The sequence below is a fragment of the Oryzias melastigma genome, unplaced genomic scaffold, assembly GCF_002922805.2.
Source record: "Oryzias melastigma strain HK-1 unplaced genomic scaffold, ASM292280v2 sc00313, whole genome shotgun sequence".
Lineage (NCBI taxonomy): Eukaryota > Metazoa > Chordata > Actinopteri > Beloniformes > Adrianichthyidae > Oryzias > Oryzias melastigma.
In genome coordinates this window covers 184,804-211,740 of record NW_023416920.1, presented here as the reverse complement: position 1 = coordinate 211,740, position 26,937 = coordinate 184,804, and the positions used below count along the sequence as shown (strand labels likewise).

Here is a 26,937-nt window from a genome sequence, read left to right as displayed (position 1 = left end):
TTGATGAACAACTCCACAGTTGTTCATCATAATAGTTGAGCAACAATAAATATTGTACAGACATGCATATCAATAAGATATTGTGAGATGTCACTGACCTGGAGGTCGTCGGTTGTGAAGAGCTGGCCTAGGACATCAGACGCCTTCCCTGTGCGTGAAGCTTTCTTCCTGAATATGCTCTGAAGGCGAGGAGTATGTTGGTCCAACACAGCAAAGAAGTAGTTCTTCAAGTTAATATTTGTAATTCTGTGAAACTCTGCACAGATCTGCAAAAACACAAAAGGACTGTGAGTATGTGGCTGAAATCATTACTACACAAAGGACAGATAAATGATATGCATTCATTTTGATTACTACTATTTACAGTTGCCTGATTATGTGTTCATGTCAGATGAATTTTCAAAGCATTTACTGACTGAAAAGTGCATATACATTCCTCATAAAAACATGGAAATTGGCACACTGAGGAGACATTACAATGACACAGTCGATAGTGTTCAAGTACTTGTGTCTTTTTTGCAATGACAGCATTGCAAAGCTTGCACCTCAAAGCCATTGCATATCTTTTTTTTCCCTATATTTAAACAAAACAAACCAAAACACTTGTCATTTAGTCTTCATGAACATACCTAGTGAAATCTCTCCAGATTGGCCAGGTGCCTCAGTTTCAACCTAAAAAAAAAAAACAGAAAATAAAATTAGTTAAAAGATTCCTTAAAAAATGATAGATTTGTCAATTATATAGTCCATTGCAGTATATATAATATAGCACTCATGTGATATATAATAGTGAAAGGAATATTAAATAAATAGTTAAAGGAAATAATTTAAAAAGCAAGATTTTTATTATTATTTTATTTTATTTTACTTTCTTAATTGTTTTCAAAAGGTGCCTGTAACACATTGTTCACGCTGGCGTCTCCAATGTCTGCCAATAGATTCATTAACGTCCAGCTGCTCTATTTCCCTCCTGGATATAGACAGATACGTCGTTTTACTTCAAAGCTGCATAAGATGCTTTTCTTTCTGTGTGTTTGTGTCTGTCCTGCTGCGGTTAGCCTTCAGAGCTAAAAGCTAACGTTTTCTTCTTGCGATGACCTCGTCCATTTCTTTCTGCGCCCCCTGCTGGTCATTAGCGAAGAAACATCTAGCCATCGGCCACACCATTTTACAGGCCACTGGGTTCAAAATTCCCGCCTTACAGACCGGAAAATACAGAAACTACATCGTTACACAAGAACAGTTGAACACTTACACTTAAGAAAATGAACAATAATAAAGATACAATATTTTCAAATAAACAGATAACGTTACGTCTTCAGAAAGTGCAAGTTCAAGTTCAAAAAGTAATGTAACCTGTAAAATAACTGTTTCAAGACGGCTCAAAGATGGCTCTCTCACATGTGTTACATACAGCTATTAAAACAATTAAATATTTAGATACTGGAGCAAGCAAAGTGCAAATACACATGAAATTGGAAACATAACTTACCAAATAAATGCGCCCAAAGAGAAGGCCAATCCGATGGCGGCAAGTGCTGCAAGAACGGCGGGATAATGTAGCTTCTCAAGGTCTAAAAGCTGCTGCATGCCACCACACGTTCCTACAATAGCGTTTAAAATAGTACAGCGGTGATGTTTTTGGCGAAATATGGTTAAACTTACACCGTAACAGCAGTTGGAAAAACTTTACCTCAGCCGAAGAAAATTCTGGTAATGAGGAGTACCGAGCGAACTGAAAAACATGGACGACTTTTCAAAACAAGTGGCTGAAGGAAAGAGGTGGAGCACGTATGGTGACGTCATGACGTCATTGATTTTCTGCTCAAATCTTTTGCGTTAATGCTTCTAAAGATACTTAAAATAATTAAGTCATGTGAACTTGAAACCGAAATTTTGTCAAGACAACTCAAAAAAATAGAGTTGAAATAACTTTTATACATTTTTTTGAGTGATTTCAACTTGTTTTTTTTAAGGAACTTTTACTGTTTGGGTTTACAGTGTGGGGAGCGAGAGAGATTTCAGATCCCCGGTGGATCGCCCACGCTCCCACTCTTGGCCGTGGACCACGCCCCCGACACCATCCTGCATCTCTGAGTGAGAGTGATTCCGGCTGGGTCGTCATTCCTCCTGGTCGTGGACTGCACTTCTGCTTCATCTTGACTATGGACTTCATCATCACTCGTCCCTCAGCTTTATCTGAATGAACTCTTAGATACGTAGTTGTAGAAGCTAATCTTTCTCTAACAGTTCTGGTATCGCCTGTCCGTCCTGGGATAGGATCTCTCCTTCATGTGGGAATCCCTAAGGTTTCTTCTTTTTTTTCCTGACTCGGGTTTTTTTTAGGAGTTTTTCCTTACCGGGAGGGAGGGTCTAAGGGCAGGGATAACCAGTTTTTGTAGTCTGTTTAGTTTTTAACAATTGTTTATATTTTGAAGCCCAATGAGGCAAATCTCTTTGTGATTTTGGGCTATCTAAATAAAATTGAATTGAATTGAATTAGCAACATTACGTGCATCTCCTTTTGCTCCCACTTAGGTTAGAAAGCAGCCACCTCAGCCAAGGACCGTCAGCAGCACCGGGAAAATTGATTACGTCAAACCTTTTGAGCTATTTTATTTGTTTTTTTTTATGTTTAAATATTGCTTTTTTTTCTTACATTTCACACAAAATGAGTGACTGAGCAAACTGTAAAAAAAATTACAAAAATAATAATTTGCCACCCCCACCAGCAGATGGCAACTCTCGACGGGCGCCTATACCCAGGGCTGGTGCTGGGCAATGGTCTAGCTGTGCTGTGCGCACATGAGTGCAACACTAGTGTGACGTCATTCATATGCTCTCTTTTCATGAATTAACTTAAAACAATACTTGTTCTTATCCAACGGCATGTTTTGAATGACTTGTCGCACAAGTTGGTTTGTGTTTGTTTTCATAATTATGATTTAATAGAAACAGTATAAGTGATGTATGTCTTTAACTCTTCTTTATTCTGCTAATATTCTAATTAACTTTTAAATGTATATTGTCATTTAAAAAGTAAGTTAATGTACTTAGTTGAAATGAAAAAAATATTAATTTCCTTAACTCTGACCAGAGCAAAAGCATCACACATACTCTTGAACTCTTTTCTCTCAGCTTGAGGCTCTGCCTTGTTGTCTTTTCTTAAATGTTATTCTATAATAATGTACTTCTCAAATTTGTATCAACTCCTGCAGAAAACAAGAAAAAAAAAAAAACTTACCAGCCATGTTTGAGGAAAAAAAAATGAGTTGAATTGCTGCTTTATCCTGCAAAAACGTTTCTTGAGTCGAGCTCTGACTATAAACCACTTTCACTTATGACTCTTCCCCGGAACCTTTTATCTTTCACATAAACAGGAACCCCTCCCATATGCATGATTAACAAGTCACCATAGGTTTACAGCCAAAAAACTTCAACACTAATACTTAATCACAAAGCTCCACTGAAACAATGTAATAGAATTATAAATTATTTGTCATTCTCTGATGTAGAAAAAGTATTCATTCTGAACTAGGACATTGCCATAGAAAATCTTCAGCAGAAAGAATGTTCCATATTTTAGATGCTTGTAATTAAAAGGTTTTTTTTTTCTTCTTTTTTTTAAATTCTATTATTCTCTGAGTGACAGAAAATCTGTGCAAAGAGTAAGACCATTTCTGGAGTAAGACTTGAACCATTTAGTGTCAGAACTGGAGTTGTCAAAACATTTTCCAGTTTCTCCTGTGCGTGGGGCCCTGTGCTGGGCTCCTTGGTGCGACAGCAGGGTGGTTCTCTGGGTGGGCTAGGGCTTGGCTCTGCGTCACTAGCTGCGGCGTTTACATGTGCCAAATGTCCTTGAGCAGATCAAAGATCCGATTAGAATAGAACTGTGCACATGGCCCCTGAAAAACTTAATCCGATTGTAACAAACGTTTCCATGCACCACACAGTTGATCAGAAACAATCATTTTGACATGCACAGAACTGCCTAAAATACCGTAAATAGTTGTAGAAGAAGAAATAATGAGTTCCGTTGTAAACAAACAAAGATCCTGTATAAAGCAAGATTTGGATCAACCTCCTGCTACCCTCGCCAACTACCTCAGGGAGCGCTCACCTGAGTTTTGACCTCACCACCTGCCTTCACCTCGACTCATCATTTCCAGCTGTTTCCCATCATCTCATCACCTCCTCAGTATATAGTCTGGCTCCACACTGACACTCACTGTGAAGTATTGTTTGTGCAACACACTCACAGTAAAATGTGTACATATTCCACGACTTTGCACTCTGAAATACCGTGTATAATATACGCCAAACACGCTTTTTGCGTGCATATGATACGCAATGGTAGAGGATGGGTTGCGACGGCGTACAATATACACGACTTTTTAGGCTTTGTTTTGATCACGTGGTCAGAAATCCTTACTTTTTATTGCTTTACTTTACTTTTTAGACATTTGTTTATATATTATTTCTTTATTGCAAGTTATTGAGGTTATAAACTGGATAATCAGATGCCACAATAAAAGCATGTGGTGTCTGCAGGTTCCACTTCAAACATTCAGCAAAGTAACTTTTCCAGTAACTTATTGGATCTATACCACCAAGGATTAAGGCAGTTCTGATGACCAAAGGGGATCAAAGATGGTAATAGCAAGGTGTACCTAATAAAGTAGCCAGTGAGTGTATTCTGAAACAGCTCTACCAAAGCATCAGTTAAGCACGTCTCCATGTCTGGGTTCATTAGATCATTCTGACTTTTTTTTTTTTTTATGGTTTACCATCAACTCCAGAAGCTGCATCTGTATGACTTCCATGTCTCTGTTACCAAGCTTGATGACTTCTTGTCCCACATAGTCAGAGGAAGGAACCAATGAAAATAAGAATAAAAATGTCTTGATGCAAGTAGGAAAAATATCAGAATGTTCAGAAGGAGAAAGATCAGATCCTCCTTCATGTCTGCATTGCAGTCAGCAGCAAATGCTGATACACACTTAAAGTTCCCTTAAGTGGCCATTAGAGGGAAACAACCACTAAAAAGTAACCAGTTGTTTTAAGGGAGGGGCTGCACGGTGGCACAGTGGTTAGCGCTCTTGCCTCACAGCGAGAAGGCCCCGGTTCGAATCCCGGCTGGGACCTTTCTGTGTGGAGTTTGCATGTTCTCCCCGTGCATGCGTGGGTTTTCACCGGGGACTCCGGCTTCCTCCCACCGTCCAAAAACATGCTTCATAGGTTCATTGGTGACTCTAAATTGCCCCTAGGTGTGAATGTGAGAGTGGATGTGTGTGTGATTGAGGCCCTGTGACAGACTGGCGACCTGTCCAGGGTGTACCCCGCCTTCGCCCTTCAGTAGCCGGGATAGGCTCCGGCACCCCGCGACCCCGAAAGGGAAGAAGCGGACAAGAAGATGAATGTTTGAAGGGATATTTTTGTTTTTAATAAATGACAAGTTACATAATTATGCTGAAAAACACGACTCATACTCAAAAAAATACACAAATAAAGTAACTACTTTAGTAGACTTTTGTATTCTTTCTACAGTAAAATCCTTTCATCCATCACACCAAAATATGGGAGAGAAATGTAGCTGTTATTAGCATTGTTATGGATAAAAAATAGTAAAATCCCAAGCAATGATTTAATGATACAAAGAAAACAGCAAACACAAGTCAAAGGCTCTTTACAAGTCACAACTTTAAATTTGTAAAGCAAACATGTTAACGGGGTCTTGTGTGAAAGACAATTCTTTATTACAGATATGTTGTTTGTCATCTGCCAAAAACTCAGGAAGTTATGGGCAATAAGAAATAAGTGTTTATGTGTGTGTGGTGGTGGTGGTGGGGGGTGGGGTGACCTCAATAATTATGGATAAAATCTAAAAAAAACTTTTATTAGTCCAAACGTGTCAACAAACATCCTGAGATCTCTAAAAGAATTTCAACTGACCCACGAATCCCCAAACTACGGCCGTCTCCACATTTGGATCGGTCCCTTGAGATATCAGACATGATTTTTTTTTTTTTTGGGGCTTTTTTGTCTATCTGGTATTAGGATCAGTTTACAAAGAAAATCCTTTTTTTTTTTTTCTTTTTCTGACTTTGAATCCCATAAACAAATAAAAAAAATGTTGTAACTAGTTGTAGATTTATGACTTTAAAAGTCATAGGCTAAACTTTTTACTTCTAAATTTATGACTTTTTTATTGCAAATGTATGTATTTTAAAGTTGTACATTCATGCCCTGCGCACATGGAACACCAAAGGGGAATGAAAATTAGATTACATACATCCCCTGCTCCAAATGAAACAAAGAATGAAAATACTCTGTTACATTGGCATATAAACATGGAAAATTCAGAAAAAAGAAGATAACTGAGTCATTTCAGACAAAAGCATCCAACAGACTTAGAGTACTTGTCTTTCAGGGAGGAGAAAATGATTGGAAGTGGACAGCTACAGAGATTTTAATGACTTCATCAACGGGCACTGCAGAGATCCTGCAACCCGCCCATCCATGATCAAAACATGAAAAAAAAGTAAAACATACAAAGCAGCTTCCAAACATTTGTAATGTTATCAACTTTCAACTTAATCTGTTAAAATCCAAAACGCTTTGATCAAATTTAGTTTAGTGAGGCTGCTCTGGTCATAATGTTCATTTGCTGGATATTTACATCAACATTGATACTGTCAATGTATTCATTTTTTTCGTAAATTATAGCTTTAAATCTTTTAACTCTACGAGATGAGATAAGGTGAGATGCTCTAATTCCAGCTGCTTCAAGATGAGAAGGGTTTAATGTGCCCGACTAAAGTTCAACGGTTGTAAGCATAACTTTGTATTTTATGTTGAAGGGTCAGGTAAGCGTGAGAATACAGATTTATGAACTCAAGAATACCTCTGGTTTGAGAAATAAAGGTAGATTTGTTTAAAAAGGGAAAGCTGGGTTCCAATGTACAGTATATTCTGCAGCAGTAAAGTTTGCTCATTGCATTGGCCAATAACTCTTGTGCACTGTTTCCTCCACATGCAGGAAGCAGCCCTAAAATAGCTAAAAGCCTGTTTACAGGAAATGAATGCCAATGAATTAAACCCTCAACCTCAAACTTCATGTCAAACTGAAAGTTTAAGGGTTATGAGCCTCAAAGCTGCTTTGTTTCCAGGTAATATTGCAGAAACACGCTTTGCTTTTTGAACATCAGCAGACTTTAAATTGGTTTGTGAAGTTGAAGAATTTAAAATCTCTACCAAATCTTTAGGACATACTCTCAGGTTCAAGCCGAAATCTAAAATATTCTGTAGCTCCTCCAAAGCTCAGACTGAGTCTGTGAAAAGATCCAAAGACTGCAGATTTTTTAAACATCTTAGGAATGATGTCAAACATGAAATAAACCAAGTAACATAGAGAGCCTATTAGCTGAGCAGTTTCCATTCTGAAAGCTGTGGTTGTGTGAAGAGTGTGGCCTCTTTTATGTAGTATTTGGTTACCTCAGTTGATTTGGTGGAAGGTTTTCTGTGATCACCCAATAAACCGCTTCTTATGGTTGACTTAAATAGTAAAGAACGCTATAAAGCATATTTTGACTGTGTGCTGCACAAGTGTCAGACAAGATGAGAAATGACAGATCTTATCTGAATGCAGATCAGAAAAAATCTTTAAATTTCTTAGATTTCAGTTCTCATTTTCAGATGTTGTGATCCAAAGATAGAGAACTGGGTCAACATCTCCATCCTGCCTTTTATTGGTTGAAGTTATGTCTTGAGGACACATGAAAAATCTTTGCACAAACCCGTTGCTGAAAGAAAATAGCTTGAAACAGTAGCTAAAATCTGTAAGATTTTTCCGTCTCCAACTGTATTATTTTATTTTGTAAAATCATTACCAGTGGTGATTTAATTATGATTATGCAGTTCTTAGCCAAAATCCATAAAGCTTCTGCAAAAAAAACAAAAAAAAAAACATCAAGCAATATGGATAATGTCCAGCCATATGGTTCTGATCCAGATGTCAGCTGGACGAGGAAGTGAAGATCTTCATGGACAGAACTTCCTCCAAAATCCTGATTCTTTCTCCTTCCAGTTCACCAAAGACTCTTTTAGCTAATTCTCCAATGTTTATTGACTGTGATCAATACATTCAATCATTGGTTTCTCAGAGTTCTTGATAAAATAATCAAAGCTAACATCAAAATGCTCTTTCATTGATTTACAATCCTTTCCAACTGCGGTCAAATGAGCCGCCGTTCACATTTCCGTGGTCACATCAAGAAGCTCCGTGGAGTCTGGTGGAGATTTTCCAGCGTTCTCCGTCCTGCTACCGTAAGTATTGGATGAAACTCACACCAAAAATCCAGTGATGCTGATTTGACCACAGAAATGTGAACGGCGGCTCATTTGACTGCAGTCAATGTGAAGATACCATCTTCTCTTCTCCAACACATATGTGCTGGATTGCGGCTTGTGATTTGTTATACAATTAATACTAAACAATTAAGCGAAGCTTAATGTTAATGCTTTTATGAAGGAAAAGAGCAAACAAATTCCAAATCATTATTATTATTATTTACAGAGTTATCAAGAATTTCACCCGTGTTCAAATGTGTCTCAGTTTTCAAAAACATTTGAAATCTTCCTGTTTTTACTTTCATTTCATGACAACAAAAAGTTCTGTTTAGAAGTCCAGTTTCTGAATTCATAACTGAAACTTTTATCGGATAAATGCGAACATTTAGATAATTTCAAACATGGTTAACGCATATCGTTCACAGGTTTGAACTGTTTCCATATGTCTGAACACACATGAGGCAAATGCATATGAAAATCACCAACTTTTAAGGTAAAAATCCTAGAGTAAACATAGATTTCTGTCTTTAAAGCTGCACAGTGACTGTAGTTTCAATTTCCTCACGATTGATGGTGATAAAGACGAGTTTGGCAGAGTATGCCAGATCAACCGTGTAGAGCAGGAGGTTGTAACCAGTGAGTGCAGCCACGGCGATCTCATGGCTGTGTTTGATGCTGTTGCCTCCGTATTGCTCATCAAACTGATACATAGGCCAGAGGACGGTGGCGGACGCATACATGGCAACGCCCAGGAATCCGTGTGCCAACAGGAGATTAGGAAAAGAAATGGGTAGGCAGCCGGTGCTCTCTCCCACACATATCATCACCATAACCATGGAGAGGATGAAGCAGATGCAGTACACGGCTAAGCACCACTGTAGAGGACCATATCCATTGTATGACACGGGGTTGCTCACCAGGAGGAAGATCACACAGGCCACAAAGGTCTGAAACACTTTCATCAACCCCGGATCCGTGGTCATGTAACCTGCCACCTCTGTGGAACTGGCTCTGGACCTGTTCACCACCATTGTGTATCCCACTGTTGCCAGACAGGAGAAGACCGTGGAGACGATGCGAAAGCCATAGATCTTGTTGTCGTAGAACACCTCATTACTGATGAAAAACAGTGGGAAGATGACGGATGCCGACAGACAGAAGAGCGCACCATAGCAGGCAACAGTGATGGAGAAATTCAACCAGGACACCGGGATCAAAGTTTCAACACTGAACAGGTCCCCCAGCACCACGATGAGGGTGCAGGTGAAGCTGAACACCCAGCAGAACATGCACCAGTCAGACATGCCTTCACGCGGCAGAAAGGCTTCTTTCTTTGCAACACTGAATGCAACACAAGAGAACACCATAGCAAGAACTCGAACCCAGAACAGCTTAGAGGGCGGTGACACAAGCACGGGCATGATGGGAGACTTTGTGCAGGCCGGAGATATGGCAGACTTTCACAGATTTCTTCAAGTAAAGCAGTGATGGTTACAGACAATGAAGCCACCAGTTCTGCAAAAGGAGAAAACAGAAGTAAAGTTATAAAACTCTGAGTATATTTGTCCAATTTGACGTCAGATTAACTTTTAATACTTTAGACAAGACAAATCCAAACGGAAATAAATTTTAATGAATTATAAAGTGAAATGATTCTATTTCAGGTGAATTTCATAAAAACAAATCACTCCATCCACGACACAAAATATGTTTATGAACTATTTACTAAATTTGAATAACTTTGGATTTGTGGATGCATAATTCTTGATTTGTGCTTCAAAGTTTATCTCATAAATTTACAACATTTTTCTCACAAATTTACGACTTTAAATCTCATAAATTTATGAGCTAAGATGAGGAGAGATGCTCTGATTCCAGCTGCTGTAAGAAGAGAAGGGTTTACGTGCTCAGCTACAAGTGCAACAGATTTATGCATTACTTATTATTTGATAATTAAAGGTCAGATGAGATTTAGTGAGAATACAGAGAATAGCTTGTGATTGTATACCTCGTGTTTTATAAATAAAGATAGATTAGTTAAAAAGAGAAAACTGGGTTTTGGTGCATTTTCTGCAGTAGGAACATTTGCTCATTCTAGACAAACACAAACTGTAACTGGTCTTTGGGTGGATGTCACCTTCACATTGCTCAATGCATTAGCCAGTAACGCTGGTGCACCATTTCCTGCTGTGTGTTCAAAAACACATGAAGCAGCCATGAAAAATCAAAACTGAAAGTTAGAGGTCTGAGCTCTGCAAAGCTGTTTTGTTTATTGGTAATATTGCAGAAACAAGCTTTGCTTTATGAGCATTAACAGGCTTTAAATTGGTCTGTGGAGTTTAAGACTTTAACTTATCTAGTAATACTTAAGGACATACAGGTAAATATTGTGTGGCTCCATCAAAGCTCAGACTGAGTCTGTGAAAGGACCCAAAGACTGCAGATTTGGTGCGGTTTTGATTTCGAACATGAAAACAAATAAACTAATGTGTGTCATTGACATCGAGCCCCCTCCGCGTCACTTTTTTGGTGTCCCAAACTTGTGGTTTTTCAACATACTGCCTTTTCCCATTAAATCAGGGGTCCCCAACCCCCCCAAGACGTGGACCAGAACCAGTCTGACGTCTGCTTGGTACCGGGATACAGACAGAAAAAAATGCATATGCAAATGATTCTTTCCGCATTTTTATTTTCTGTTTCTGAAGTTTTATTTTGCTTTTTGTCACGAAACATAAAGTGGATAGTTGCTCGGAGCGATAGGTGAGTTAAAAGCTAATAAGAGCCAAACACAAAGACATATTTGGAAAGTTTCTTTGGGGACATTAAATACTGAGAGTTAGATACTCAATCACATAAAAACATATTACACTGAATATTTAGACATTATTTTTAACCTAAAGAATTTTTTCCTAACTGGACCTCTAGATTACAGTTGAAAACCCCTGATCTACTGTTCTCATGCGAGAAAACCACTGATTCAATGTCATAAAATAGAATTGACCTAAAAGTGAAAATTGACTTCCATGTATCATCACGGTTTGTTCTGATCAAAAAACAGCTACAGTTTCCAGACCAAACCCCAGAACTTTAAACCAGAGGAAAGCAGCAGAAACACAGAATGGATCATACCGATTTGTTGGTCCGCAGATGTTCGTCTTAATCCTTCATGCGCTGCAAGTTTCTTTGCAGCTTCCTCTCAGAGATGCAGTGAAGAAGATACCCACAGGAGGTTACTCTACAGGTAGCTGAGAAAATGAAATTAAAGAAATAACCAAACTGAATATAACAGAATAAGGGTGTTGAAATTAATGTAAATAAATTATCACACAGATGCTTTTGTAATGTTTTATACCTTGACTGTCTGTTGCAAGACATATTTGTAAGTTTCTTTTTCAGTTCAACGGCCTGACTTGCCCTGATAAGGAGGGATGTTTCAATGAAGATAAATGGAAGGGAGAAGGGCTGATGACCTTTGCCAAGTTAAAATACCAGAATCTTCTTCAGAGTCTTCTTTCTCTGTTATGTTGAAAGTGTTTTAGGTTGTTTGAACCTGACAAAGAGAAACTAAATGTGTGTACTACAAAAAAGTTAATCTTGCTGTGTTAAATAAACCAAATAAAACACATTTAATGTGGGTGCATCACTGTTGCTTTAGTATTGTGCTTTTACTGTATATTAAAATAATGCATAACAAAGAGTGTCTGGGACTTTACTGTGAAACTGTCATCAAATGATTATGTGTCAAGATGAAAAATGACAAACTTTATCGGAATTCAGATCATGCAAAATCTCGACATGTTCTTAGACTTCAGATCTTGTGATCCAAACATAAAGACTATAAAAACAAGTCTTAGTAGATCAGCGTGAAAAAGATAATCATCATCATTTCAGTCTAGTTCCAGGGCAGCTCTGTGTCACGATGCCCTTAAAGTTCTTTATCTGTAAAGCTTAGACTGAGCTTTGTTTGTGCAAAGGGGGAGGGGCTCCTGTTTAAAACGCCTCCAGAGCAAAGTCTAAAGTGAAAGTGGAAACATAGACGGTTTGAAGTCAGAGCGCACCCGAAGAAAAACATGCTTGAAGAACAAATACACTGATTCTTTTCTCTTCAACATGGCCGGTGAGTTTTTCTTCTGTTTTCTACAGGCGATCACAAGAACATTTTTAAAACACATTGGTTTTAAAACGTCTAAAAAAAACAGAGTAAAGAGCCACAGAATGAAAGAGTACACATCATGTTGAGTCACTGAAAGTGAAGAAAGAGTTGTTTGTGATACGTGTTAGTAACCGTTTAACACCTGAGATGTTACTGGCGACTCTAAAATAACACAGACTCATATGCCATAACATAATCTAATTCCATCAGATTCTGAAGCAGAGAAAAGAGGCTCAGCTGAGTATTTTAAGACACGTGACCAATATGGCGGATGTTTTTCAAAATAAAACTTTATTTAGGATCAGAAAATAAACTAAACGGAAAAATCTAAGTTAGTTTTTTCTGTCTGCGGCCTGGTACCAAGTGACACATGGACCTGTGGCGGTCCATGGCCTGGGGTTGAGGACTACTGGTTTATTGTTGGACTTTTTTACTTTTTTGTGATGGCAATTTAATCGTTTATGTCATTAAAAACATTTTAAAACAATATATACATTTTTTTTGCTTCGTGTTTGATTGTTTGTTTGTTTTTTGGATTTAATTATTATAAGATTATTTATCCCAAACCTAATTCCCATTGATTTAGCTGATTTTGGATTCAGTATTTATTTATTTATTTATTTAACATTTGAAATCAAGAATGGGAGGATAAAGCCTCTTGAGATGAAACATCTCGTTTTCGAGAGGGTCCTCCTTTTCAAAAAAATAACAGATACAACCAAGAATGGCAGAGAAGAAATATCAGCAGTGGAAACTTAACCAAACTAATTTGATGATAAAAACAAGACAAAAAACAAAATAATAAATATAATAATAATGATAAAAAATAATAATAACAACAACAACAACAACACTCACACATTCAACATTCATACAAAACACACTGGCTCACATAATACACCTCTCCTCCTCATCTCAATTCATTACAAGAGATCAAACAAAAAAACTAAATAAATAAATAAAAAAAAATAATAGCTTCCTATTGGCAAAAAAAGAGAGAAATGCATATACAACACACAATTAAAAAAAGGCGATGTCAAATAAGAAAACTAAAAACAATGGGACGTGTGTTCAAAATGAACCAAAAGAGCTCTTCTAAAAGCTGGGAAGGATCTTATAGAGCGTAGTGATGGAGGGAGGTTGTTCCAGTCATTTGGTGCCTTAAAACAAAATGCAAATTTACCAGATTGTTTGTGAATTCTTGGTACACAAAAAAAAACCTGGTTATTGTGGCGTAGATTATGTTGTGAAGTATAGGGTACCAAGTACCATTTCAAATAGAAAGGAAAGTCAAAGTAAATACATTTGAAAACAAACTGTAACCAGTGATATTGCCGTCTGCCCGATGGTGATAACCAACCCAAACTATTATATAATGTACAATGATGAGTTGTATAAGGACAACGAAGAATAAAGCGACAGAGACTGTTGTAAATTATATCTAAAGAGTGTAGACAGGAGGAGGTGGCATTAAAAAATATGAAATCACCATAGTCCAATATTGGGAGTAGCAGTTGTGAAATGAGTCTTTTCCTGACTTGAAAATTAAAACAGTTAACTGACTGATAAAGAGTTTTGAGGTGGTATGTTAGTTTATTTGTGATAGAGTTGATATGAGTTTGAAATGATAAATTAGGTTCTAACCAAATTCCAAGGTACTTCAAGGATGTAGTAACCTCAAGACGAGAGGAGTCAAGAAAATGTAAATCAAGATGTGTTCCTTCTGAATTCATGGAATGTTTCTGAAAAAGCATGGAGTATGATTTAGCTTTGTTGAGTATAAGTTTATTAGAGTTTAACCAGTGTTGAATAGAGTCAAAATCATGCTGTAATGATAAATTGATTTCTGTGACACTTGGCTTTGAACAGTAAATAATAGTATCATCTGCATAAAGATGAATGTTACATTTTGAGCAGCAGTTTGGCAGGTCATTGATAAAAATGGAAAATAATAATGGCCCAAGGGAAGATCCTTGAGGGATTCCTTTGTTAATTGCAGTGAAATTAGATGATCTTCCTCTAAAGAAAACACACTGACGGCGATGGTGAAAATAAGAGCTAAACCATAAAAGAGAAGTATTAGATAAGCCGACTGCAAATAATTTGTCCAAAAGAAGGTAATGGTCTACCAAATCAAAAGCTTTAGTGAGATCAAGGAAAATTGTACCAGTGCACATGTTGTGGTCAAAATTAGAAAAAATATCATTAGTGAATTTCACAAGTGCGGTAGTGGTGGAGAAATGTTTTCTGAAACCAGATTGGAACTGAGATAGAATATTATTTGAAGAAATAAACTTTGAGAGTTGATTAAAAATAATTAACTCAAAAACTTTCACAGTGCTGTTAATAATGGAAATGGGTCGATAATTATTAAAATTTTGACTGTCACCACCTTTGTGTAACGGAATTACTTTAACACATTTCCATGCTGGAGGAACAGCACAGGTCGAGAAAGAGAGATTAAGAAGTACAGCTAAAGGAGAGGATAGAATGGGAGATGCAAGTTTAAGAAATTTAGCATCAATACCATCTGGACCAGGTCCACTATTAGAAGACAACCTGCTTAAAGCCTGGGACACATCAGCTGAGGTTACTGATGTAAATTTAAAAGAACTATTATGTGGTAGAGGGTTGCAATCATATTTAGAGGGGGAAAAAGAAGATTGCACCAGAGGTGTTTGAGAAAAATGCTGACAAAAGGCATTTGCTATTTCAAGTGGGTCATTAATAATTTCATTGTTGATAATCATATTTTCTGGAGCTCTAGTAGATTTGCCCGTAAGTGTATTCACTTTCCTCCAGAATTGCTTTGGGTTCTTAAAATTATTTTCCAGGCTGCTCCTAAAATAATTTGCTTTAGAGTTTTCATCCAACTTTGTTGTGTTTCTAGCACAAATGACCATTTTTATATTCCCACAGGTTGATATTGTTTTATTTTCATATTAATTAAGCCTGAATAAGATTTTCATCTGTCATTCTTTTTCTTTTGTATATAAATGATATTTCGGAAGTCTCAAACATATTGAGACTTGTTCTATTTGCTGATGATACAGCTATGTTTTGTTCAGGAAAAAATTTAGGTCACTTAATACAAAATATTGAAATAGAAATGGTCAAACTTAAATATTGGTTTATTAATAATAAGCTTTCCCTGAATTTAGAAAAAACAAAGTTTATGATTTTTACTAATAAAAAACAGGAGGACGTAAAACTATCGATTGATGGAGTAACAGTTGACAAAGTTTCTGAGCACAGATTTCTTGGGTTAATTTTGGACAAAAAATTGTCTTGGAAGTCACATATATCATATATAAAAAGTAAAGTGGCTAAAACTGTATTTGTTTTGAATAAGATTAAGCATTACTTATCCTGTCATGTCTTAAGAATGTTGTACTGTTCAATTGTACTGCCTTATTTCACTTACTGTGTTGAAGTGTGGGGTAATACATATAAAACTCATTTAACACCGTTATACTTACAGCAGAAAAAGGTTATTCGAATCATTCATAAAGTTGGATACAGAGAACATACAAATGCTTTATTTGTGGAGTCGAGAATGTTAAAATTTGAGGACTTAGTAAAACAGCAGTCTTTATTAGGCATGCTTAAAGTTAAAAACAGAGAGATGCCAGAGAGTCTGCAAAAACTATTTGTTTTCACCTCAGAAGAGGAAAATCACAGGAGGAAATATGATTTTAAGTTTCCAGTTGCTCGCACTGCTTTAAAGCAGACATGTTTTTCTTTTGTTGGGGTAAAAGTTTGGAATGCTGAACAGGACTTTTTGAAAAGCTGTACTGATAAAATATTATTTAAAAAAATATTTGTAAAGACAAAACTTGAGGAATATGTAACGTGTAGTTAGTATGTGGGGACAGGCGCTAAAAGCCATCTTTGTTTCTTTTTTTGTTTCTTTTTTTTTTCTTTTTAAGATGTAATATAGGGGCAGAACTGAAATAAGAATTGTATTCTTCTCACTGCTCCTTTCCTCTCATGAAGATATGTAGACTGTTGATAGGTAACGAACATGTTCATGTAATTGTCTCTTCATGAATGGAATAAAATAAACAAATCAAATCAAATCAAATCAAATCAAATCAAATGCACATTTTTTGCATGAAGTCCATCTTTTGCATGTTTACAACGTTATTGGTATTATCTTTTTAGTAACACCAATGAAGGTTAAAAAGAATAGCAGTTTCTGTCTAAACACCCATTTACTTTGCTTTCAGCACCAAACACTCTGAGGATCACTCTGCTGGGGAAAACTGGAGTCGGGAAAAGCAGTCTGGGAAACACCATATTAGGAAATGATGCGTTCACAGTCAAACAGTTCGTCAAGTCTGAGCCCAGTATCTGTAAAGCCCGGTCTGGGTTTGTTCATGGAAGAAACATCACTGTGGTGGACACTCCAGGCTTCTTTTGCACAGAGGGCTCTGAAGAGGAGCTGAAGCAGGAGATCCTGAGGTGTACCACAGAGTGCGCTCCTGGGCCCCATGCTTTTCTGCTTGTCTTTAAAACAGAAAAATTCACAGAGCAGGAGGAAGAGGTCATAGCAAAGATAGAGGAGTATTTCTCTGCAGAGGTTTTCAAGTTCTGTGTCATTGTTTTCACGCACGGCGATGAGTTAACTGACAACACCAGGATCGAGACGTACATCTCCCAAAACAAACGCCTGAGCAGCCTGCTGGAGAAGTGCGGCGGACGCTGTCATGTGGTCGACAACAAATACTGGAACCAGAACCAGCAGGATGAATACAGGAACAACCAGAAGCAGGTGGAAGGACTGATCCAAACGATAGAAGAGGTTGTGAGACAAGCTGGAGGAGGATGCTACACCACAGAGATGATTCAAACCTGTCAAAGAAAACAAAACCCATCAGTGAAAAGATTATTTTATTACATAATCAAGTTCATGAGGAGATACCCAATAAGAGTGTTTCTTGGTGTTGTCATGGTCATAGGTGTGATCTTTAATTACAGAAGAAGGTCTTTACAGATCACACAGAATCATAAATAAAACAGCACTTATCTTCTGCACCTTCATTTAAAGGCTATCATATCACTTTCTGCCTCTGACTAAACAATTATTTCAGTCAGAGAAAACAGATTTTAAATATTTTTGTTTTTAACATTAATTAGATTTTTTTCTAGCTTCAAAACTTTTATTTCTGCTAAAAATTTAAATATGTTTGGTATTATTTCTCTGGTGTTTGTTCTATGCAATCTTTTATTTTTAGTGAAAATATTCTGATTAAGAACTGGATTATTTGACTGCTGCTTCTGAACATAGTTTTAACCAATTGTCTTTTTTTGGTATGAATTTTCTTTAATCTCTAAAGTGCTACTCTAGAAGAAAATATTTGTGTTCACTGATTCAATCAGAATTCTTCATTAAAATTTGTTGAATATCTCTTGGATTATTTATTATTAAGTTAGAGGATTTCTGTTGAAATGCTGGAGCTCAGGAACAATATATATATATATATATATATATATATATATATATAGATTCAAATAAACTAACTATTTAGGGAGGTTTGCTTTTAGATTTTACAAAAAGGTTGTAAAGGTGACAATTTTTTTTATACTTAAAGTACATCTAAAGAAAATAAGACTGTCTTGTGATAAAAAATACTGAACGTGGATTTTCTATTCTCCTTTGTGTTATTAGACCATATTTCTGTTCTTCACAGTCTGACTCAAGGGTGTCAGACTTCGATGGTTGGTGTCCTTCACGTTTCCCAACTAACCTGCCATTGAAGCTCCTTATCAGCTAGACACACCTAATACAGGTAATCAACAGCAGATAAGGCAGAAATTCTATTAAACCAACAGGAGGCTGGCCATCGAAGCCTGAAGTTTGACACCCCTGGTTTAAATGGTTCAGATTAGGGTCTTCGATAAAAACAAGAGTTCGTCCCCAGTAGTTTACTGTAGACTCAACTGCTTCTCCCAATCTGCTTCTAAGTCAGCATTGTTGCATGGGATCATGTTAAACACAGAAGTTCTAACCTCCACCTGTTTCTGGATCTAGCAGAGAGAATCTTCTGGATCTGGACTGTTTTGACCTCACTGGTCTAAAAACACACAGCCTTTGTTTCTAGAAGATTTAATGACCAGTCCCCACTGAAGTCTATTGATCTGAGAAGGTTGGACATGAATCATTAATTATAATAGTGACTCAAGAGCCAAACACAGCTGGAGTGTAATTTCAGAGAAAAATGTAGTGGACTGATAATAGTAGGACATAGAAAATCAGAAGTAGAACCAGAAGGAACTCAAGTATTAGAAAAGTTTCGTTAGTGATTTTTTGAGGGCAGATTTTCAGTTTTCTACTGGAATCTAAAACCTTAAAACCCACCTCGTATTAGGAATTGGGGTTTTGGACAACCCAAACTTTGACAGATCGAGGAGCGTCCAATGTAATTTTATTAAACTTAAATAGCAGGAAACAAAGGGAAACATGATCAAGAAAGCAATTGGGGTCTGCTGACTCAGAACCAATATTCTTGAGTGCAAGAGCTGCTGAAGAAGAATGCTGTTCATAATGCAGCTCAGGTAGACATCACTGGTCAGTCTGCTACTGTTTCAGATAAGATGACAACAGAGGCCCCATGTTGCTGGTTTAAAGTGATTACATGTTAAATCTGACATTGTCTGGTTCATGATAGTCTTCCATTAGAAAAATCTGATAATTTTATATGAATTAAAATTTTTCTCCTTTTTTGGTTTTCTGATCAAAACTATTTAAAATGTTCAGTTCATCACAACAACTTCTCTAAAGAAGTCCAGTTTCTCAGTTTAATTCTTTTTTTTTTTTAGTTTATTCAAACATGTTAATTTATACATAATGTTATATGTTACAGTCACATCTGCATTATCACAATTTACAATAGTTATGCTATGTCTTCTATCCATGTTTTAAAGGTGGCAGGCAGGAGCAGAATTCTGAAAAATTTATTGGATAAATTTGAACTTTGGATCATCAACCATGATTATAATTTATTAAAAAGAAACAAGAGAATAGCTTAAAAATAAATTAAATAAATGAAAAAGTGTAATTAAACATATAGCTTTAAACATAATGATTAAAAATAAACATGTTACAAGATACACCTGTTGTAGAATAAAAAAAGGTCAAATTATAATTCTATTAAGTTATTTTTATTTATTTATTTTTGTTTTACCTGAACATTTTCAGGTGAGTCTTCTCACTGATCTGGACTTTAAGACTGAGGTCTGCTTCACTTCAGTGTTTGGTGGAACTGGTATTCATTACTGCCTTTGATACTTTCTATTTGGATGACAGCTACAATTGAACACAAACTTCCCATTAAACTAAAGCTGTGAAAAGCGGCCGTCTGAACAAACTAGGCACATGCACGGGAACTTTCTCACTATAACCAAATATTTAAGTAAAAAATCACGAAGTTCTGTCTTGAAGTTCATTTAGTCTTCTCTCTTTTCTTACATTCTTCCTCTGCTGCTGAAGACGAGTCTGTATATGGGCCCCTACCCCCTGGCGTTCCAAACAGGAACTGCTCGCTGGTCCCTAAAAGCCAAAATCCCATGGACTTCTATTGAGAAATAAACATCTATCAAACAGTGATTACATTTTTCAGAATAACCATTCTTGCTCTGATACTTTTTTTAACGTGTTCTTGATAATCCTCATTTATATTGATGATTTATTTTTAATCACAATTTACAGTTATTACCTGGCCAGTCAGACGCCTCAGTAAAACCCTGTAGTGCCCACTGGCCTCTACCTCATTCGTACAAAATGTTTGACAGATGCTCTCTAGCTTACTTTCACTTAAAGGGGTGTGGCTTTCCAACAAGCTCACTCCTGATCAGCGAGAGAGGACAAATCACGGCTTACTAACGTTGTTTGGTTCCAACATGGCAAAGTCCATAACACAAAAAAGCTGACGACTGAATTGATTCCATTTCCCTAGAACCAGAAGTAAGCCGTTCTCACTGGGTGATGTCATTCTCTCTCAGATACGCTTTTTTTAGTAGTCTTATAGAGTATGCCAGGTCAGCCGTGTAGATCAGGAGGTTGAGGTCGGTGAGCACAGCCACTGCGATCTCGTTGAGTGATTCACTGCCTTTGCTCTTGTGTTGCTTGTGAAACTGATACAGGGGCCAGAGTATTGTGGCTGTCACATACAGGGCAACTGCCAGGAGTTCATATGCTGATTGGTAAAATAGACAAGCACAAGTAGGGGTGGCCTTCTTCCACATACACATCACTACCACAACCATGGAGAGGATGAAGCAGATGCAATACACGGCCAGGCACCACTGTAGAGGAACACATCCATTGTACGACCCTGGGATGCTAACGATAATGATGATCACACAGGCCACAAAGGTCTGAAACACTTTCATCATTCCCAAAACTGTGGTCATGTAACCTTTCTCCTTTTTGTGCATGGCCTTGGACAGGATCACCTCCCCCAAGTAGGCCACTGTTGCCAGGTAGCAGAAGACTGTGGCGGTGATGCAATAGTTTGGATTCTTGGAGTACATCTGGTTCATGATGAAAAGCACTGGTAAGGTGATGGACGTGACAAGCCAGAAAAGTGCAGCATAGGAGGCAAAAGTGATGGTGACATTTGACCAGAACAAAGGGTTCTGGTTCTTGATCCTGCTCAGCTCCACCAGAAGAATGGACAGGGTAAAGATGAAGCTGAACATCCAACTGACAAGGCACCAGTCAATAGTGTCTCCAGGAGGCAGAAAGGCAAATCTCGTAACAATGAATGCAACACAAGAGAAGACCAGTGCAGTGGCTCGAACCCAGAACAGTGGGGAAGACGGTAACGTAATCACGTGTACTCTGGGAGGCTCCATCCAGGCTGGAGATGTGGTAGACTTTCGCAAAAGATTTCTTCAAGTGAAGTGGTGACGATGGAGCCACCAGTTCTGCGGAAGGAGAAGACATTTTTAAACAAAAGTAAGACATCCCATAAAATATGCTGAATACACGATGAAAGAATTCAAAGTTAAGACAAGATTTGCCAATAATTTTCCAGATTCAGTTATATTCACCAGAGCCTGGATCAGTTAGATTCACGATTCTTCTGTTCCACTCAATTCGATTCGATACAATTCAATTCGCAGTTTACACATTTAGATGCATTTGTTTAGAAATTCATTAATAATCTATGTATTTGTATTAAGGATATTTATATTAATCTGATGCAGTTCACATGCTGAAAATGTTGTAGTGAAATTTCAATGAGATTGTTAATACCATACAGTATTACATGGATTCTCAAACGGAGAACCTCCAACAATTGTTCTGCCTCTTCTCTAGGGCGTTTCAGTTCGGCCGCTAGGTGGCGCTCACACTATAGCGTTATACTTTATTCTAGAAGAATAATTAAAGAATGAGCACATTTATTTAGTCAGCAATGTATGTTTAAGTCAATCGAGCATTAGCCATCATATGTGAAATCCCATTAAACGTTATTTTAATGGGATTTAGCAGATCTAGCAGACTTTCTTTTTATGAATTAGAATGCCCTCTACTTTTGTGCATCGATTATTGATTCTACTAAGCTTAAATCAAGTTCAGATTGATCAATCAATTTTATAAACCCAGCCCTAGTAAAAAGTTAATTGGACATTTGCCCAGTTTGCTCTCAGGATAACGATAGACATTTAAGACAAAACACACAGGCCTAAATTATAGTAGAATCTTTCCTATAACTTTTAATAGATTGTTGACTGTAAAGGATACCTCTTTTTGGGGCTGTGACCTGAAAACACCAATATGCAGGTGAGAAGGCAAGTCCCTATGCCTGTAGCCAAAGGAGGGATAGAAACTGACTTTGCTGCTGTCTGGTGTCCAAAACTTAACTTTTCTGGGGTATAATCAGATGTGTTTATATACAGATGAGTCATATCAACAGGTATCTATATTTAAGATGCATTGTCTCAGAATTAATCCCTAGGAAACCTGCCTCGTTCCAAACAGAAAGCTCCAAAAAAACAAAATCCTATTTACTTCTATAGAGAAATAAACAGCTATTACTGTCATTCTATTTGTCAGAATTGCCATTCTTGCTCTGATACTTTTTCTTAACATGTTTTTGCTAATCTTAGTTTTTTCCCACATATTTTTTCTTCATTGCAAATTATTCGAATTATAAACAGACCTATCAAAAATGTTGTGGCCGCTGGCGCCTCACCTTGAGTGTTTGACTGACAGATTGTCCTGAGCTGCTTTCAACAAAAGGGGTGTGGACTTTTAACAAGCTACTCATTATTGGCGACAATAGTTACCCCAGAATTCTTGACTACGATTACTCATACCACTCACTGTCGTCTGGCTAAAACATGTCCATATCACTGAAAAATGGCCACTGAATTGGCATCATTTTGCCAGAGATGCAGGTAAGGCATTTTCTATGGGTGACATCACACTTGCTGAGTCCAGTTATCTTATACAGTCAATGATTAGGTCACGGTGTCTTAAAATAAAGTGGTATAAGTTTTTGGACAACAGTGTTTGAACAAAGAAACATGATTATAAACTTGACGCTAAGGTTTTAGCTTGATCACTTCATGGAATCTTTGTCTATGTATTTTATTCACATTATTTCAGAAAATAGGACAACAAAGGAACTCGTGTTGCTAATTTGAAGTGATCCCTTCTGATCAAACATTGTCTGGTTTATGACGGTCTTGCTTCAGAATAGATAACTCAAATAACATTCACAGTACTTGAGTTTAAATATGTCTCAGTATTCTGTTTAAATCCTCCAGTTTTTGTTTCAGTTCATGACAACAACAAATTCTGTAAATGAATCCAGTTTCTGGGTTTAATACTGAAACTTTAATTGGATAAACTTGAAACTTTAGATCATTTCAAACATGATAAAACTGTCATAAAAAAACAGGCGGATAAATGAGCGTGATTCAAAATGAAACTACTGCTTATCTCCGGTGTACAGACATGTTTACTTAAGGGGCTCTACTAAACTGTGTTAAAGAGAATCATATCACAAAGAAACCACGAAAGTAAGTTACAGAAGGTCCACTGATTATGCCATAAAACAACTCAAACACTTTTTTGACAATCAGTGTCATGAAGAGACAAAAAAAAAAAAAAACAGTCATAACCATCAGCTTCTCTCCACGTTCAGCTTCACGTCACATAGAGTTTAATAAGAAGTCATATTAATTATAACGTTGACAATAGAAACAGTGTAATGCTTAATTTGGTCCAAAAGTCCTGGACCTTTAATATGGTTTGCATTCAAAACATAACTAAAGATATCTTCAGTCATTGGTCAGGAATTACGAGGGCGGGGCAAAGCAAAGGGAAATGTGCAATGGAAGGAGTCCTTGACAGAATAATTCACTTATTCAAACTTTATATTTTGCTAATTAATTTCAGTTGTCAGCATTGCTAATGTCGATGAAGACGACTTTGGTAGAGTATGCCAGGTCAGCTATGTACAGCAGAAGGTTGAGGCAGGTAAACACAGCCACGGCCATCTTGTTGCTGTAATCTCTGTCCTCATACTGGTCATTAAACTGATACATAGGCCAGAGGATGGTGGCGGACAAATACATGACAAAGCTAAGGAATCCGTGTCCTGACAGGAGCTTGGGAAACATACTGGGAAGGTGGATGGTGCAGTCCCACACAAACATCAACACCACAGCCATGGAGAGGATGAAGCAGATGCAGTACACAGCCATGCACCACTGTAGAGAAGGAGGAAGATCTCCACATGACATAAGGTTTTTCACTAGGAAAATCACACAGGCCACAAAGGTCTGGCACACTTTTATCATTCCTGGAGCTGAGGCCATGTAACCTGCCTCCTCCCTGGAACTGGCTTTGAACAGGATCACCTCTCCCAAGTAGGCCACTGTTGCCAGACAGGAGAAGACTGTGGAGATAATGCAATAGTCCTTGATCTTGCTGTTTAAGTATGTCTTGTTCCTGAGGAAAAACAGTGGGAAGATGACTGACGCTGACAGACAGAAGAGGGCTGCATAGCAGGCGACAGTGATGGGGAAATTTGTCCAGGACATGGGAATCCAGGTGTGGATCCTGCACAGGTCCACCAGCAGAACGATCAGGGTACAGGTGAAGCTGAACATCCAGCAGAACATGCACCAGTCATAGGGACTACCCTTGGGCAGAAAGGCTCCTATCTTTTGAACACCAAATGCAACACAAGAGAAGAGCAGTGCAGCGACTCGAACCCAGAACAGCTTGGAGGACAGTAACTCAAGCACAGACATGATGGGAGGCTCCACCCAGGCCGTAGAAGATTCGTTAAAAAGAAGCAGTGATGGTTCCCACCAATGGAGCCACCAGTTCTGTGGAAGGAGAAGATTTTTTTAAATAAAGGCAAGACGTCCCATAAAATGGAAGTGAAAGTTTTTGACTGGGTTGTTCATCTTGATCTTAGGTAGTGAGAAGATGCCTGAGGAATGGAGAAGAAGTGTGATGGTGCCAATTTTAAAAATAAGGGGGCTGTTCAAAGTTGTTGTAACTACAGAGGAATAAAGCTGATGAACCATCCAATGAAGTTATGGAGATGAGTAGGTAAAGCTGGACTAAGAGCACTAGTAAACATTAATGGTTTCATGCCAAGAAAGATCAGCACAGATGCAATATTTGCTTTGAGGATCTTGATAGAGAAGTACAGAAAGAGCCACACTGTCTTTGTACATCTGGAGAAAGCTTGCGACAGGGTGCCCAGAGGGGACCTGTGGTATTGTATGTTAGAATAATGCCAACACGTTCTTACTCCAAAGTTCCTATACCTGTATAGGGTTGTCGAGGCACCCTCCGCGTCACTTTTAGATGCTTTGGGTGACCCCAACTCATAATTTTTTGATGTTCTATGGGCGCCAGGGTTGGGGCCCTCAGACTCAGTACCGGTCCAAAGGCTGCTTGGTACCAGGCAACAGACAGGATGTCCAGCATCAGTCCTCAAGGGTCTGCCTCATGCTGGTTTTCCAGAAATCTTGCCTTATCTGCAGCTGATTACCTTCATCCGGTGTGTTTGGCCAATAAGGAGCTTCTATGTCAAGTTGGTTGGAAAACATGTAGGACACTGACCCTGAGCTTGATTAGAAGACATATCTATGATTAAATAGCTATATAGCTATACTGGGTTTTAATGTAAAACCTACAGAATAAATGTTAGCTTCTTGTACAGGTAAACAGATTGTGGCTGGTCTTAGGGTGGTGAATCAGTGCAGTTCACTTTCATATTGCTCATTGCATTAGCCAGTGACTGTGGTGCACTATTTCCTCTCGTGTGTTCTGACACGCACAGGAAGCAGCTCTGAAACAGCAAAAAGCCTGTTTCCAAGAAAGTAAACCCTCAACCCAAAACCTTACATCAAACTGAAAGCTAGAGGTGTAAACTCTGCTAAGCTGCTTTGTTCACTGGTAATATTGCAGAAATATACTTTGCTTTATAAGCATCAACAGACTTTTGATTGGTTTGTGAAGTTTAAGGATTTAAAATCTCTAATTCTTTAGAACATAACATGTCCTTCCTAAAGACACACAAAGGTTCAAGCAGACCAAAGCTGAGTCTGTGAAAGAATGGCAGATTTGGAAACGTTTTCGGAATGATGTCATACATGAAAACAAACTAACATTAAATTTCACTCATCGGCAGTTTCAATTCTGAGAGCTGTGATCTCGTGAAGCGTTTGGCCTCTCTGCTGTAGTATTTGGTTACCTCTGTCGGTTTGGTAGTAGGTCTTCTGTGATCACCCAAGATGAGATGTTAAAAAATGCAAACAAGAATATTGGGACTCTGTGCTGCTCAGGCTCCAGAGAAGGAAGCAGAATGCTAAATCTCCATTTTCACATCCCCCGGTACAGATTTCACTTCTGCACGTGAGAAAACCACTGAACCAATGTCACAAAACAGAAATTACCCATAAATTAGTGGATGCACCGTAACATTATGCTCTGATCTAAGAGCTTTAAACCAGAACAAAGCAGCAGAAACACAGAATGGATTGATTCGATTTGTTAACCTGAAAGACTTATTTCCTAGACCGTCAATGAACAGAAAGTTTCTGTGTCCCCTTAAGTGCGATGAAGAGCACTGGAAGTTACTCTACAAGTAACTGAGACAATGACATTAAAGGTTCCATACCATGAAAAATCTACGTTTTGAGCTTTTAAGTGTATTACACTGTTCATTCCTCTTGAAAAAGAACTCCAAAATGGTATTTTGAGTGGGTCCTCACAATCTGATGTCACAGAGGGACCCAGCCCCCTCCAGGAAGAGTCTTCTCTGCCAGCAGTCTAATACTCAGTTTCTCCACAGAGCTAGAAGTGATCAACAAAAAACTTTCATTTTACATGCAGAATACCATATATCTTCCAGTTGTGTCCTGTCTTCAGTAAATTCCAGCTCAAACTGATGTTC

The 26,937-nt window shown here is 37.8% G+C and overlaps 4 protein-coding genes across 4 annotated transcripts; 1 reads left to right on the top strand and 3 right to left on the bottom strand.

The window, feature by feature from the left end:
• Positions 1 to 8,793: 8,793 nt before the first annotated feature.
• On the bottom strand, positions 8,794 to 11,698 carry LOC112139890 (myeloid-associated differentiation marker homolog). The gene is made up of 2 exons (XM_024262729.2): positions 11,479 to 11,698; positions 8,794 to 9,864 (listed from the first exon to the last, which is right to left on the bottom strand). The coding sequence occupies exon 2, from the start codon at positions 9,768 to 9,770 to the stop codon at positions 8,877 to 8,879; it is 894 nt and encodes a 297-aa protein (XP_024118497.1). The 5' UTR covers positions 9,771 to 9,864; positions 11,479 to 11,698; the 3' UTR covers positions 8,794 to 8,876.
• A 327-nt stretch (positions 11,699 to 12,025) lies between these two features.
• Positions 12,026 to 17,912, top strand: LOC112139883 (GTPase IMAP family member 2). Its single transcript, XM_024262724.2, has 2 exons — positions 12,026 to 12,466; positions 16,732 to 17,912. Exons 1-2 carry the CDS (start codon positions 12,460 to 12,462, stop codon positions 17,517 to 17,519), a joined length of 795 nt encoding a protein of 264 aa, XP_024118492.1. The 5' UTR covers positions 12,026 to 12,459; the 3' UTR covers positions 17,520 to 17,912.
• A 1,757-nt stretch (positions 17,913 to 19,669) lies between these two features.
• On the bottom strand, positions 19,670 to 21,361 carry LOC112139889 (myeloid-associated differentiation marker homolog). Its single transcript, XM_024262728.2, has one exon. It carries the CDS (start codon positions 21,359 to 21,361, stop codon positions 20,480 to 20,482), a length of 882 nt encoding a protein of 293 aa, XP_024118496.1. The 3' UTR covers positions 19,670 to 20,479.
• Positions 21,362 to 23,170: 1,809 nt separating this feature from the next.
• Positions 23,171 to 24,775, bottom strand: LOC112139884 (myeloid-associated differentiation marker-like). The gene has a single exon (XM_024262725.2). The coding sequence runs from the start codon at positions 24,773 to 24,775 to the stop codon at positions 23,912 to 23,914; it is 864 nt and encodes a 287-aa protein (XP_024118493.1). The 3' UTR covers positions 23,171 to 23,911.
• Positions 24,776 to 26,937: the final 2,162 nt, after the last annotated feature.